At 45.9% G+C, this 16,089-nt stretch overlaps 1 protein-coding gene across 4 annotated transcripts in view; it reads left to right on the plus strand.

The window, feature by feature from the left end:
* Positions 1–16,089, plus strand: part of dzip1l (DAZ interacting zinc finger protein 1-like) — a 173,644-nt gene that overhangs the window by 23,412 nt on the left and 134,143 nt on the right. For all 4 annotated transcript variants that reach the window (XM_048542812.2, XM_059650968.1, XM_048542811.2 and 1 more), the window contains 2 exons: positions 4,136–4,198; positions 12,626–12,766. In XM_048542812.2, the coding sequence (XP_048398769.2) occupies positions 4,136–4,198; positions 12,626–12,766 (204 nt within the window). The remainder of the gene's footprint in view (positions 1–4,135; positions 4,199–12,625; positions 12,767–16,089) is intronic.

The raw sequence follows: 16,089 nt of genomic DNA on the forward strand, positions 1-16,089 counted from the left end.
TCCATATCTCTCTCCCTCGCTTTCTCTTGCCCTCTTACTCTTGATCTTGCTACCTGCCTCTCTCTCGCTCTCTCTGTCTGTCTCTCTCTCTCTCTTTCCACGCCCTCCCACCTCCCTCCCACACTCTCCTTCCACGGGTGGCACGGTGGCTCAGTGGTTAGCACTGCAGCCTCACAGCGCCTGGGACCTGGGTTCGATTCCAGACTCGGGCGACTGTCTGTGTGGAGTTTGCACATTCTCCCCGTGTCTGTGTGGGTTTCCTCTGGGTGCTCCGGTTTCCTCCCACAGTCCAAAGTTGTGCAGGCGAGGTGGATCGGCCATGCTAAATTGCTCATAGTGCCCAGGGGTGTGTGGGCTATAGGGGGATGGGTCTGGGTGGGATATATCAAGGGGCAGTGTGGACTTGTTGGGCCGAAGGTCCTGTTTCAACACTGTAGGGAACCTAATCTAATCTATTCTAATCCAAGGTAACCTTTCCATTCTGTGTCACACGAGCCTGTTCACAGTCTGGGTCAACAAGTGCGTGACGGGGGCCCTGATGTCTTGGGCACTCTTTGGGCTGCAGCTTCACAGTTTGCAGGTGCCAAGGCCACAGCTCCACCACCCCACCTACCACCCCCACTCCCAGACCACTGGGCCAGGCTGGACCCTCCATGCAAGCTGAGTCTTAATGAGAGTTTTTGTACCTGCACTGTGCGCTGATGGGATTGTTTGTTGCTCCATTGTCATTCTGAGCTTCCGTTCGGGGTCCCATATTGAAATGTGGAAACATGGAAAATAGGAGCAGGAGTAGGCCACTCGGCCCTTCAAGCCTTGTGCATTCTCCATTATGATCGTGGCTGAGCTCAGGACCATATTCCCACTTTCTCTCTTTGAACCCACAGGCAACCTCCAACTCCTTCTTGAAAACATTCAGCATTTTCTGTGGCAGAGAATTCCACAGGCTCACCCCATTCTCTGGGTGATGAAATTTCTCCTCATCTCGGTCCTAAATGGCCTACCTCGTATCCTTAGACTGTGACTCCTGGCTCTGACTCCCCAATTTTTTCCACCCTTACCCTGTCTAGTCCTGTGAGAAATTTATAGATTTCCATGACAACCCTTCATCATCATCTCCTAAACTCTAGTGAATATCGAGAGCTGTGCAGCATGGAAGCAGACCCTTTGGTCCAACTCATACATGCTGACCTGATGTCCTAAATTAATCTAGCCCCATTTACCAGCATTTGGTCTTTATCTCTCCAAACCTTTCCTATTCATGTCTCTATCCAAATGCCTTGTAAATGTTGTAATTGTACCAGCGCCTACCACTTCCTCTGGCCCCTCATTCCATACATACACCACCCTCTTAGATCGCTTTCAAATGTTTCCCCTATCTCCTCAAACCTATGCCCTCTAGTTTTGGATTCCCCTATCCTATAATCCTAACCAATCCAGTTTCTCTTCCATTGTTAGTCCTGCTATCCTTTATAAAAACTGAAAGAACCACGGATGCTGTACATCCGGAACAAAAACAAAGTTGCTGGAAAAGCTCAGCAGGTCTGGCAGCATCTGTGAAGAAAAAAGCAGAGTTAACATTTTGGGTCCGGTTTGAGGAAGGGCCACCGAGCCCGAAACGTTAACTCTGTTTTTTCCCTTTGCGGATGCTGCCAGACCTGCTGAGCTTTTCCAGCAACTTTGCTTTTGTTCCTGATATCCTCCTTATTGCACTCCCACTGTAGCCAGAACATCCTCCCTTGGGTAAAGAGAACAAAAACACATATTGGGTGTGGTCTCCATTCTTGTTTGTAAAGATCAGCTGCACAGTCCTGCCATATCCAGTTGTTAAAAAAAATCCAATTGTGATTATTTAGGAACAATTAAACCACGATCATATGGAGAAGGTGCTGATAATCAGTTCACTGATATTCAATCTGAGTTCCACCAGTGTTTATTCAGCTCCAGACCTCATCGCAGCGTTCATCCAAATATGCGCAGAGGAGCTGAATTCCTGCATTGACCTTGGTATCAAGAACCCTAGTAAAGTTGAAATCATTGATAATCATGGGAAGGCTCCTTGAGTCCTGCTTAGCACACCGCAAGATGGTTATGATTGTTGGAGGTGGTTATTTCAGCTCTGGGACATTTCTGCACGGTAGTATCCTAGGCCCCAACCATCTTCAGCTGCTTCATCAAGATCCTCTCTCCATTGGAAGGTTCAGTTCCATTCGTAAATCTTATTATTATGAAGCAGGTCTTACCTGCACACAGCAAGAGCTGGATGGATTTCTGGATCAGACCGATAAGTGGCAAGCAAATGTTGCAAAATGTTGTGCCAGACATTGAGAGAGCCTGACCACCAGCCTTTCATTGGCATTAGCACAACCAAAGTCATCCACTATCGACTGTCTCAGGGTGGGAGGGGTACATCAGAAACTGAACTTGACCTGCCATGTTAAATGAGGGGAGGCAATGGCCGAGTGGTATTATCTATGGACTGTTGACCAGAGACAAGGTAATGTTCTGGGGATGACAAAGTGTGGAGCTGGATGAACACAGCAGGCCAAGCAGCATCTTAGGAGCACAAAAGCTGCGCTTTGGGAAGGGACTGGGCCCCGAAACATCAGCTTTTGTGCTCCTAAGATGCTGCTTGGCCTGCTGTGTTCATCCAGCTCCACACTTTTGTTATCTCGGATTCTCCAGCATCTGCAGTTCCCGTTATCTCTGGGGACTTGGATTTGAATCCTGCCACGGCAGCTGGTGGAATTTGAATTCAGTAAAATCTGGAACTAAGAGTCTAATGATGACCATGAATCCATTGCTGCTTGTCGGGGGAAAAACCCATTTGGTTTGGTATGTCGTTTAGGGAAGGAAACTGCCATCCTTACTTGGTCTGGCCTACATGTGATTCCAGACCCACAGCAATGTGGTTGACTCGTACCTGCCCTCTGGGCAATTAGGGATGGGCGATAAATCCTGGGCTGGCCAGCAATGCCCTCATCCCATGAATGAATGAAGGAAAAAAAAAATCAGGACTGTAATAATGGTTAAGAAGCAGGGAATTCTTAAATTTTTATTGTCACGTGCACTCAAGTACAGGGGTGCGGTGAAAAGTGTGTAAAGAATTCTGTATTAAATAATACATCCCCTGAGTCTCCAAAGCCTTTCACTAGCGACAAAGCAAAAACTGGGTGGAATGTCTTCAACTTACTTGGGTGATTGCAGATATACAATTTGCGCCACCATCGAAGGGAAAGCAACGAGCTAATTGGTTCTTCCATCCACCACCTTAAGCATTTCCTGCCCACTCCACCAGGGATAGAGAACTTCCGCGGCAACTTGTTATCGTTGGCCACTTCCAAACCCACCATTTGTACCAGAGATCGTGGGAACTGCAGATGCTGGAGAATCCGAGATAACAAGGTGTGGAGCTGGATGACCACAGCAGAACAAGCAGCACCGGAGGAGCAGGAAGGCTGACGTTTTGGGTCGAGACCTTTCTTCAGAAAGTTTTCTGATGCTGCTTGGCCTGCTGTGCTCACCCAGCTCGGAACCTTGTTATGTTCACCATTTGTACCAACTGGAAGGACGAGAGCAGCAGATACGTGGGGAGCACCCGTCAAGATCTTCTCCTCTTTACACACGGTTTACACTGATTTGGAACTGCCCTTCTGTTCCTTCGTTGTCACTGGGTCAAAGTCCTGACATTAACCGGCCCACCTCCACCTCTGAAAGTTACCTTTGCAACACACATGATAATGGGCCGAGATGATGACTCACGGCTTCTCCTCCAGGACAATAATCGCTGGCCTTGCCGTTGATGCCGACATTCCATGAATTGTTTAAAAAAAAACTTTTTGATTTGAGCCAGGTTTTGGCGGGCCCTAATTAGATTTGATTTTGGCTGGTTTGGCAGCTGACACCAATAAATCAGGTGAGCCAAATCCAGAAACTGGGTAGAAACTGTGGAGCGCTTGGCTTTGTGGTAATGTTTAATTGCTCACAGTGACTGTAAAATTTTGACCCTAACGCGACGAGGTTTGATTCTGAAGAAGGGTCACTGGACCCGAAACGTTAGCTCTCGATTGTGTCAGACCTGCAGAGATTTTCCGGCAATTTCCACTTACGTTTAGGATTTCAATGTTTCTATTTCCAGAGAAATGAATCCAAAAAGAAGGTGAAAGAACTTGAAGTCCAGCATCTGGCTGAAAAAGAGGAGGTATGTATAAAATTTCAGTTTAGAAGTTTGTCTGCCAATTCACCAAATGTGGTTGTAGGTTCAGCAGGTGAGATATCTTTAATGGACAGTCGGCCCTTTGCGTGGTGTTCATGGTCACAGTTTCACCTGAATTAAACTTTGTAAATCAATAGCTCACTAGTTGATTCCATCGGAAGAGCAAACACAACCACCTTTTCATTAATTTCCACTCCAGAGTCAAAAAGACAGTGGCTGCAGTTGCACATGAGAAAACTTACACTTCAGGTTCTACACAAATTGTAGAATTCTGCAGCATTGTAGAATTTCCAACATATCTGCCCGGGAAGCAGACATAGATGTGGCACAGTATAAGTTTCATGGTACACGGGGCACTTAAAACTCCAGGCGATGGAGAAGATCTTGGTGGGTATTCCCATGTATCTGCTGCTGTTGTCCTCCTCGATGGTGCAGATTGTGGGTTTGTGGGTGCAGGAATGTGACTCTCATTTTTTCTCAGTGTATATCTAAATCCTGAAGCTTGTGAATGATAGCAAAGTTGGAAATATTTGAAGCGGTGAAAAGGATAGTGTTGAACCTCAAGCGAATATGGGAAAGGTGGTGAAATGGGCGGGCTGTGGTGGCAGATGAAGCACAGTGAGTAGAAATGTCAGGAGATTTATTTTGGCAGGATGAAGACTTGAAGCACCACCGCAAACAAGGCTGGAAGTGATTCCAGGCATTCCAAGTGCTGGGAAATGGTACTCCAGTAGATCGGTAAATACGTAAACGTAGGAAATAGGAGCAGAATTAGGCCATTTGGCCCATTGAGTGTGCTCTTCCATTCGATCATGGCTGATATGTTTCTCAACCCCAATCTCCTGCCTTCTCCCCATAATCCTTGATTTCCTTGCTAATCAGGGATCTATCTATCTCTGTCTTAAATACACTCAATGACTGGGCCTCCACAACTCTCTGTGGCAATGAGTTCCACAGATTAACCACCCTCTGGCTGAAGAAATTCCGACTCAGCTCAATTCTAAAGGGTTGTCCCTTCACTGTGAGGCAGTCTCTTGGGTCTGGTCTCTCCAGCTAGTGGAAACATCTTCTCCATGTCTACTGTATCCAACCATTTCAGTAACTCTGTAAGTTTCAATGAGATACCCCACTCATCCTTCTAAACTCTTATCAAGTATAGACCCGATGTCCTCATTTGCTGCTCATATAAGAAGCCTTTTATTGCCAGGATCCATCTTGTAAACATGCTCTGGGCCAGCTCCAATGCCAGCATATCCTTCCACAGATACAGGGTCCAAAACTGTTGGTAATATTGCAAATTTGGTCTGACCAGAGTCTTACACAGCCTCAGTAGTACACCTCTGCTCTTGTATTCTAGCTCTCTTGAAATGAATGCTAACATTGCATTTTCCATCCCAGCTACTAACTTAACCTGTACATTCACCTTATAAAACTCCTGAACTAGGACTCCTGAGCCCCTCTGTTTCAGATTTCTGAAGCCGTTCCCCTGCTCAGAAAGTAGTCTGCACTCTACTCTTCCCACACTTTCATTCATTGCCTTCCATCTGCCACTTCTTTGCCCGCTCTCCTATCCTGTCCAAGTACTTTTGCAGCCCCCTCAACACCATCTGTCTCTCCACCTATCTTTGTGCCATCTGAAAACTTAGCAACAGGGCTCTCAGTTCCTTCATCCACGATAATGTATATTGTGAATAGTTGTGGTACCAATACTGACCTCTGCAGAACTCTACTGGTCACCAGCTCCCATCCTGAAAAGACCCTTTATCCTGACTCTCTGTCTTTTGCCAGTTAGTCAATGCTCAATCCCTGCCAGTACCCTGCCCCTAACATCATGGGCTCTTATCTTATTTAGCGGCTTCCAATGTAGCACCTTGTCAGAGGAAATCTAAATTGATCACATCCACTGGCTCTCCTTTGTCTAACTTGCTCATTACTTCCTCAAAGAACTCTAACAGATTTGTCAGGCATAACCTACCCTTGATGAAGCTGTGCTGACTTAGCCCTATTTGATCAGGCACTTCCAAATGCTGTGTGATCCCATCCTTAATAATAGACTCTAAAATCTTATCAATGACTGAGGTCAGGATACTGGCTTACAATTTCCTCTCTTCTGCCTCCCTGCCTTCTTAAACAGGGGTGTTCCATATGCCATTTTCCAATCCTCTGGGAGCCCCCCCTGACTCCAGTCATTCCTGAAAGATCACTCCCAATGCCTCCACCATCTCCTCAGCTATATCCTTCTCAGCCCTGGCATTTGTCCCACCTCGTCCAGGTGATTTATCCACCTTCTGATCTTTAAGCCTCCCCAGCACCTTCTGCTTAGTGATGGCCACTATTCTCACCTCTGCCCCCCGACTGTCTCAAATTTCTGGTACGCTACTGGTGTCTTCTGCAATGAAGACCGATGCAAAGTACCCATTCAGTTACTCTACCATTTCTTTGTTCCCTATTACTATTTCTCCAGCCTCATTTTAAGGTGGTCCACTGTCCACTCTTGCCTCTCTCTTACTTTTTATATATCTAAAATAAACTCTTGCAATCTTCTTTTATGTTACTAGTTAGCTTACCGTTATATTTCTTCTTCTTCCCACTTATTGTTGTTTTAGGTGTCTTCTGCTGGTTTTTAAAGGGTCCCTAATCCTCTGGCTTCCCATTAATCATCACTGCTTTGTATGCTTCATCTCTTACTTTCACGTTGTTGTTGTCCTCCCTTGTCAGCCACAGTTGCCTCGTCCTCCCTTTTGTATCTTTCTTCTTCCTTGGGATGAATTTCTTCTATTTCTAACCTCCATCAATCCTACAACTTTCTGGACATTTTGCCTAATACCCCAATTCTAGCCTTTTGCACAAGCCAGCATCCATTGACCTACCATTAACATCTTGGCTCAAAGTGCAGGGATTTGCTCCCTACAACAAAATCAGAAATTGCTGGAGAAACTCAGCACCTGTGGAGAGAAAGCAGAGTTAACGTTTCATGTTCAGTGAACTTTCTTCAGAACTGGACTTGGAACGACTGCTCTGTTTTTCTCTCCACGGATGCTTCCAGACCTGCTGAGTTCCTCCAAAAATTTCTGTTTCTCTTTCAGATCTACAGCATCCGCAGTTCTTTGTTTCATTTTTACGCTCCCTACGGCAGCCTGTTACCCCTGTTTGCATGAGAGCAGACTTGCGAAGAGACGTTGATAGAGGAAGTGAAAGGGTGAAGCGGTGGCAAATAGAGTCCACAGCATGAAGGAGTAAATTTATTGACTTTGGAGAGATAAATCATCATGTTTTCTAAGTGGTGAGAAGCTGTACACTACAAACAAGCAGAAAGGCTAAGGCATTTCAAATACAGTGTCTGAGGCAAAGAGAATTGGGCCAAAATATAAATGTTCCAGGATGACACACCAGTGCCAGTAGTTTGTGCGTACAGCTTCACTTTGGACACAAAATGCCATTTGGGAATATGTATGATTTATCCTTTTTTCACATGAGATTAACTCGCTTAGCCAAAGCACTTAAAAAATTAAAACACTGCAGCGATTTCACTTTTATTTTGTAATTGGTTGCAGGAGATTTCTTTTTGCTGACTTGTAAGTGCTTCTAATGCCAGCGCCAATCCCTCAGTTGCTCCAAGTTTGGAGAAAGAATTGCCGCTTAGGCTGCCAGCCTCCGTACTCCCAATTGTCTTCTCCCTCGTGTTGGAGGGGCAAGCATTCTGTTTCAGGTCATTGCTGCTGATTTTAGACATGTAACTCTTTCCCACCACATCATCAGGCAAAACTTGGGACTGAGTGGTCTTCTCACCTCTACGTACCTGGCCACATGCAGAGTCGTGCATTATTGACAAGCAGGAAGCTTGGCGTTTGGATACTTGTTATCTCCAAAAGGAAGACAAACCTAGATTGAATGATGCTTTTCCCACCATTTGGACATCTCAAAAAGCTCGATAGCCAATTAACTGCTTCAGATATTGGCAGTACTGCAAGCTAGAAAATGTGGCAGCCAATTCACACGTGGAAAGCTCCCCTAAACAGAATTGTGGTAAGGAACAGGTAGATGGCTTTTCTGATGTTGATTGAGGGATAAATGTAGCCCAGGACACGGGAGGTAATCCCGCTACTGATAGCAATGGAATATTTTACCTGGCATCCATAAGTTGGCACCTGTGAACGTTTAGCACCCTTAGAACTGCTGTAAAGTACCAACTGTGTTTTATATGTTCATATTCTGGAGTAGAACTCAAATCTACCATCTTTTGATTAAGGGGTGAAAGTGTCACCAAATGAGCTGTGGTTGACACAAGCCAAAGATTTGACAAATGAACTAATGGACAGATACTAGTTGGTATGAGTCAAGTACTCCATTATTGTTGCATCATGTGATTTACGGGGCTGGTAGAAAGTGAACTTAATGGTCCTTGGTCTTTTATCAACTTGTATGTGCTGTGAGAGAAACCGATTAATATTTCTGTTCACCAAAAGCCCTTCTGCCCCGTACTTGGCCAAACAATGAGTGCAAAAGTGGAACTAATGGCTTTTGTACTTTGTTCCCATTGATTTGCATGCTTCTTATATTACTGGGTCTCAGTGCTGAGATCCAAGATGGATCTCCTGTTTATGAGTATGCAAATGTATGCCACGGCGATCGGTGCTGGGGTCTCAACCTTTTATTATTTATATCAATGACTTGAAGACACTGAAGGTGTTTGATAAGGTTCCGCATGTTACACTGGTTAGTAAGGTTAGATCACATGGAATCCAGGGGGAACTCAGCAATTGGATAAAAAATTGGCTCGAAGATAGGACACAGAGGGTGATGGTGCACGGTTGTTCTTGGGACTGGAGGCCTGTGACCAGCGGTGTGCCAGCAGTAATCCTGCTTTTGCCATTGCTTTTTTGACATTTATGTAAATGATTTGGATGTGAATATGAGAGGTATGGTTCGTAATTTTGCAAATGATACCAAAATTGGTGGTGTAGTGGACATTAAAGCAAGTTATCTCAGAGTGCATTGGGACAGATGGGTCAATGGGACAATGAGCCAAGGAGTGGTGATTTGAATTTAATTTAGATAAATATGAGATGTTGAAAACCAGAGCAGGCCTTCTACAGTTAACTCTAGGTCCCTGGGAAGTGTTATTGAACAAAGAGAGCAAGGGGTGCAGGTGCGTAGTTCCTTGAAAGTGGAGTCGCAGGTAGACAGGATAGTGAAGAATGTGTTTGGCATGCTTTCCTTCATTGGTTAGTGAATTGAATATTGGAGTTGAGAGGTCATGTTGTGGCTGTACAGGACATTGGTGAGGCCAGTTTTGGAATACTGCATTCAATTCTGGTGTGCCTGCAGTAAGAAAGATGTTGTTAAACTTGAAAGGGTTCAGAAAGGATTTACAAGGATGTTGCTGGGGTTGGAGGGCTTGAGCTATAGGGAGATGCTGAGTAGCTACAGCTATTTTTCCTGAACTTTGGAAGCTGAGGGGTGACCTTATAGAGGTTTGTCAATCATGAGGGGCATGGATAGGGTGGATTACCAATGTCGTTTTCCCAGGGTTGAGGAGACCAAAATTAGAGGGTATAGATTTAAGGTGAAAGGGGAAAGATTTAGGAGCAACTTTTTCTCACATAGTGTGGTGCGTGTAAGGAATGAGTTGCCAGAGGAGATAGGTGGAGGCGGGTACAATTACAACATTTAAATGGCATCTGGATGGGTACATGATTGGGAAGAGTTTAGAGGGATATGGGACAAATGTTGGCAAATGGAACTAGATTTATTTAGGATATCTGGTCCGCATGGATGTGTTGGACTGAAGGGTCTGTTTCCGTGCTGTGCATGACTTAAAGTGGTTGCTAAATTTGCTGATAACATGAGAGGAAAGTATGATGTGAAGAGGAAATGGGGGAGAAAGGGAAATAGATTAAGTGAATGGGTAAAAATCTTGGAAATGGGTGTAATCTGTGAAAGTATGAAATTATGCATTTTGGAAAGAAGATTTTTAAAACCTCATACTATCTAAATGTTGAGAGGTTGCAGAGCGATCTGGGTGATCTAGTGCATGAATCACAAAAGGTTAGTATGCAGATACAGCAAGTAATCAGGAAAGTGAATAAAACATTGTTTGTAGTGAGGGGAATTAAATATGTAACTGGAGCAATTATGCTGCAGTTTTTCTGGGCATTGGTCAGATCATACCTGGAGTATGGTATTGTTTAAGGAAGCGTGTAAATGTGGTGTAAATGCAGTTCCGAGAAGGGTTACTAACCCTGGAATGGGCAGAGGGAAGGTTGTACAGGCTCGGCCTGTACTCTGGAGTTTAGAAGGGTCAGAGGTGACTTGACTGAAACATATTAGATCCTGAGGGAATTTGCCCAGGTGAGCAGGGAGAAGATGTTTCCCTTTGGACCCGAATCCTCAGGGGTACTCTTCAAAAACAAAATATCACCCATTTAAGACAGAAACATGGAGAATGTCCTTCTCTAATGGTCCTGAGTCTTTGCAACTCATTTCCTCAAAGGGTGGTGGAAGCAGAATCTTTGAACATTTTTGAAGTAGAAGTGGATCAGTAAATGGTGAAAGATTACCGCGATTAGTTGACAACATACAGCAATCAGATCAGCCACGATCTTATTGAATGACAGACTGGACATGTGGGATTAATTGACCTACTCCTGCTCCTAATTCATATGTTTGTACGTAACCAGCACTAAAACTAGTCCCTTACAAAGCTCCAGGTCCATCAGTCTGAGCATTAGTGTGAATGGGATTGGATTGCTGTGGACTGGTGTATTAAGTGGCTGGACTGAGATCTATCGGCTCATAACTTGGGAGACATTCAAAGTGCCATTGACCTCTTGGATGATGGCTTTTTTGTGAACAGATTGTATGTACGTGTCTCTGCATTGGCGTGTGCCTCTGTTTCTGTGCGTACATGTGTGTTTCTTTCTGTGTGTGGCTCTGTCTGTGCCTGTGTGACTGGATACTTCTCTGTATGTGTCAGTGTCTCTGTGTGCTCGCACACATCCGTGTGCGTGTCTGTGTGTATGTATCTTTCTGTGCCGGTCTGTGTGCATATGTTTGTGATTGTCTGTCTGTCTGTCTGTTTCTCTCGATGTGTTTTTGCAGTCACTTCGCTGTTTCTCACTGACCAGAGCTGGCATTTTGAGTCTAAAAGTAGAAACTCTTGAAAAGGCATTATTCCTCACTGACATTCTGTTAGTGAACCTGTCCTCCGGCTGGACCTGTGACTCAAGTCTCGTGTCTCCAGACAGTGGTTTAATGCAGTGACTGGTGAGAGAACATTCGATGACATTTTTGACGAAGCATTGGACTTGTTGGAATTTATTTTTTAAAATCAAAATTCACCGGAGTTTCCAAGTTTGCCGAGTGTTCCACACTACATAGGTGTGCCACCGTTGAACCGTACAGACCCGGAAGCTGCAGTAATACCGAACAAAGACCTGTGGATGCTGGACATCTGAATCAAAAACAGAAATTTCTGGAGAAATTCACCCGGTCTGGCAGCGTCTGTGGAGAGAAAACGGCCTGAGCGTTTCAAGTCCAGTGACCTTTTTTCAGAGTATGCTTGGTCAGTTATTGTCTGCAGGCTGGTTGTTGGCGTGTTATAGATGACCTTGTTCCCCTGGGACTGGAAAGGAGGGGGGTTCATGTCTGATATTGTCCATTTACCAGAAGTTAAAGAGTGTTGACACTGGTAGAAGACAGTGATGCACTCCACTGTTGAATAGTCTGTTGGTAGTGTGACGTTGGATGTGCCCACTTCATAAAAGAGGAACACTCAATCCTCCTGTGTGACATTTTAAAATTCATTCAGGGGGCTGTGGGCTTTATTGGCTTGGCCAGAATTTATGGCCCCTTCCTAATTGCTCACGGAAGGTGGTAGTGAGCTACTTTTTTGAACTACTGCAGTCTTTGGGGTACAGATACACTCATGGTCTGTTAGTGAGGGAGTGAGAGGGCTTTCACCCAGCAATTCTGAGTGAACTGAATATCATCAAGTGACAGCGACATTTAGCCAAAAGTCATCGTAATGCGGATACAGTCCAAACATCCAAAGATACGCAGGTTAGGTGGAGTGGCTATGGTAAATTGCCCTGTGGTGTCCAGGGATCTGCAGGCTCAGTGGGTTAGCCATGGAAATGTGGGGTTATGGGGATAGGGTCGGGGCATAGGTCTGGTCAGCATGCTCTTTGGGGAGTGAGTGCAACCTCAATGGGCCGAATGGCTTATTTCTGCCCTGTATGGACTGTATGCTTCCATGAGGTATGTTTAAACTCAGGTAAACATCTAAACCAAGAAACAATCTTATACAAAGAGACCTAAGTGGCCTTTTTGTGTCAGAATAGAATCTTGCTTTTATATAGGATCGATTGATTATATCTGAGTTTTGAAATTGCCTTACTCTCCCCTTCACAGATGAAATCACAAAACGAGAGGCTCAGGACCACTTTGTCTGCAGACCAGAAAACAACAGCTGAACACTTCCAAAAGCAAATCAGTTCGCTCCGTGCCAAGGTCAAAGAGCAGAATGCAGTCATCTTCTCTCAGGAAGATCAGGTATCTTTCAGTTTGTCCTGAGAAGGTGGTGGGGGTGGGGGTGGGGGGGGGGGCGTTCTTTTCTTCAGCTCTTGTTTCTAGATCCTGGTGGCTTGCTGTGGAACTTCAGAGGATGTTAATAGTCAATCAATCGCAGTAAGATGGGCAGGTCTGACTAGAGGGCTACGAGTGAACAACTCGGCAGTCTAACATCTCATCTCTTCTCACTTCCCCTGTATGAAATGGTGGTAAATTATTGGCCATTGTTAGTCAGCATGGCTGTTTCCTGTTTCCTTCGTGTTGCAGATTTTCCTCTGGGTTGAGGCGGGGGAGAAGTACAGTGGAATGACACAATGAGATTCTCACTATTTTGGATGTGGAGTGATTGACTCACAATGTGGAATGTGGGATTCTGGGCCCAGGCAACCAGTTGAAGTGAAGTAAAGCAGCTCATAATAGGAGCTGGGGCCCAGTTTATGATGAGCCTTGGAGTAACTCTGTAAATAGAGGGAATCCATGAACTGCTTGGAAAACTGGTGAGCCACTGGATTTTAATTCTACATTAAGTGGAGATTAAGTTGACTGAGTTTTTTGATGAAGTAACCAGGAGAGCTGATGAAGATGATGCAATAGTCTACCTGGCTTATCAAAATATATTTAATGAGGTGTATTATGATCCTAGACCAGACCCCACAATGATTCATTTAGAGGCTAGTGACCTTTTTGTGAAAAGTAGACTAAACATGAAATTGCAATCCATACTTTGAGGATAAAGCTACCAAATCCCATGTCATTATTTAAAAAAAAGACATTTTATGATATGTGAGGTAACAAAGTAAACATTCAATATTATCAGTCTCATATTCTAACATCCAGAATGTACATGAGTCAGAGGACAGAGATTTGAGGTTATTTGTCGAAGAAGCCAGGAGATGCAGATTTTTTTAAATCTGCGATTGTATTATCTGGAACGCATTCCTTGGAATGGTGCTGAATGTGAATTAAACTGCAACTTTCAGAAAGGAATTGGATAAATAAGTTAAAAAAAGAGTATAGTATGCTCTGGGGCTGTTTAAAAAAGCATTGGAGTAGGACTAATTAGTGAATTCCTCCAGATTACTAGTATTGGCATAATGGGCCGAGTAAATGAGAAGTAAATCTCTCTCTACACTTTCTCTATCAAAACACTCCCAGGACCGGTATAACACAGAGTTAGATACAGAACGAAGCTCCCTCTACACTGACCCCATTAAACACTTTCAGGTAATATACAACACAGGAATAGATACAGACTGAAATGCTAGCAAGTTTTGAGAAGACTTGTAGCTCAGGTTGAGGTTCCAGATGTGAGTTTGCTCACTGAGCTGGAAGGTTAGTTTTCAGACATTTCGTCACCATTTTTTATTTGAAAAAATATACTCTATTCATAAGATGTACAAAAAATAAAACACATTTACACACGTACCCAGTCATGCAAGCCGCTCCGGGTTACCCAGGGGGTACATACACCAACTAAAGGAAAAAAAAAACAAAGAACAAAAAAAAAACAAAGCAAAGAAAATACCCCGGCAGTCGTCACCCCGCACAGTCCTAGATGACCCCTGACCAGTTGGGGAAGGCGCCAGCTGGGCCCAGTTACCAGATAGGGCCCTTTTTTCTATTCTGGATGAGGGATTTCATACCGTGGTCTTTCCCCACCGTGCCTTGGCGGTGACTGCCCCAAGCTTTAGCGCGTCCCTCAGCACGTAGTCCTGGACCTTGGAGTGCGCCAGTCTGCAAAATTTGGTCGGGGTCAGTTCTTTTAGCTGGCGGACCAGCAAGTTGCGGGCAGAGCAAAGAGCATCTTTCACTGCATTGATGGTCCTCCAAGCGCAGTTGATGTTGGTCTCGGTGTGCGTCCCGGGAAACAGCCCGTAGAGCATGGAGTCCCGGCGTCACGGAGCTGCTCGGGATGAACCTCGACAAATACCACCGCATCCCCCTCCAGACCTCCTGCGCATAGGCACACTCCAGAAGGAGGTTATCAACAGTCTCGCTCCCCCCCCCCGGCAGCCTCCTCGAGGGCAGCGTGTGGTGGCGCAGAAATTCCGGGCATGCATAAAGGATCTCACTGGCAGAGCCCCTCTCACCGCCAGCCAAGCAATGTCCTTGTGCTTGTTTGAAAGTTCCGGCGATGAGGCATTCTGCCAAAGACTTTGGCAGTCTGCGTGGGGAACCACACGACGGGATCCACCCTCTCCTTTTCCCGAAGGGTCTCGAGGATACTACGTGCTGACCACTGCCTGACGACCTTGTGGTCAAAGGTGTTTCCTTTCAAAAATTTCTCCACGAAGGACAGGTGGTACGGGACGGTCCAACTACTCGGAGCATTCCGCGGCAACGAGGCCAGGCCCATCCTTTGCAACACCGGGGACAGGTAGAACCTCAGTAAGTAGTGACACTTGGTGTTTGCGTACTGAGGATCTGTGCACAGCTTGATGCAGCCGCACCCAAAGGTAGCCGTCAGGGCGAGGGTGGCGTTCAGTACGCCCTTTCCTCCATCTTCCAGGTCTTTGTACATGGTGTCCTTGCAGACCCGGTCCATCCTCGACCCCCAAATGAAGTGGAAGATAGCCCGGGTGACTGCAGTGGCGCAGGTCCAGGGAATAGGCCAGGCCTGCGCCACATACACCAACAGTCCCTCGCACCTGATAACCAGGTTCTTACCCACGATGGAGAGGGACCGGAGTGTCCACCTGTCCAGCTTCTGCTTCAGTTTGGTGGTACGCTCCTCCCAAGTCTTAGTGCATGCCCCAGCTCCACCGAACCAAACACCCAGCACCTTCAGGTAGTACGTCCTGACGGTGAAGGGGATGAAGGAGCGGTTGTCCCAGTTCCCGAAGAACATGACCTTGCTCTTACCCCTATTGACTTTGGCACCCGAGGCCAGTTCAAACTGGCCGCAGATGTCCAACAGCCTACTCACCGACTGACGATCGGTGCAGAAGACAGCGACGTCGTCCACGTACAGGGAGGTCTTGACCTGAAGGCCTCCGCTGCCTGGGATAGTCACGCCCTTCAGACTCACGTCCTTCCTGATGGATGCGGCGAAGGGCTCCACACAGCACACGAACAAGGCAGGAGAGAGCGGGCAGCCCTGCCTGACTCCAGATCTAACAGGAAAACTGTCTGATTCCCACCCGTTGATCGAGACTGCGCTAATGATGTTGGTGTAGAGCAGCTGGATCCAATTGCGGATGCCCTCCCCGAACCCCAATTTGGAGAGGACGTCCTTCATGTAAGCATGAGAGACCCTGTCGAAGGCCTTCTCCTGGTCCAGGCTGACGAGGCAGGTGTCCACCCGC

Source organism: Stegostoma tigrinum, chromosome 14 (genome assembly GCF_030684315.1).
Source record: "Stegostoma tigrinum isolate sSteTig4 chromosome 14, sSteTig4.hap1, whole genome shotgun sequence".
Classification (NCBI taxonomy): domain Eukaryota; kingdom Metazoa; phylum Chordata; class Chondrichthyes; order Orectolobiformes; family Stegostomatidae; genus Stegostoma; species Stegostoma tigrinum.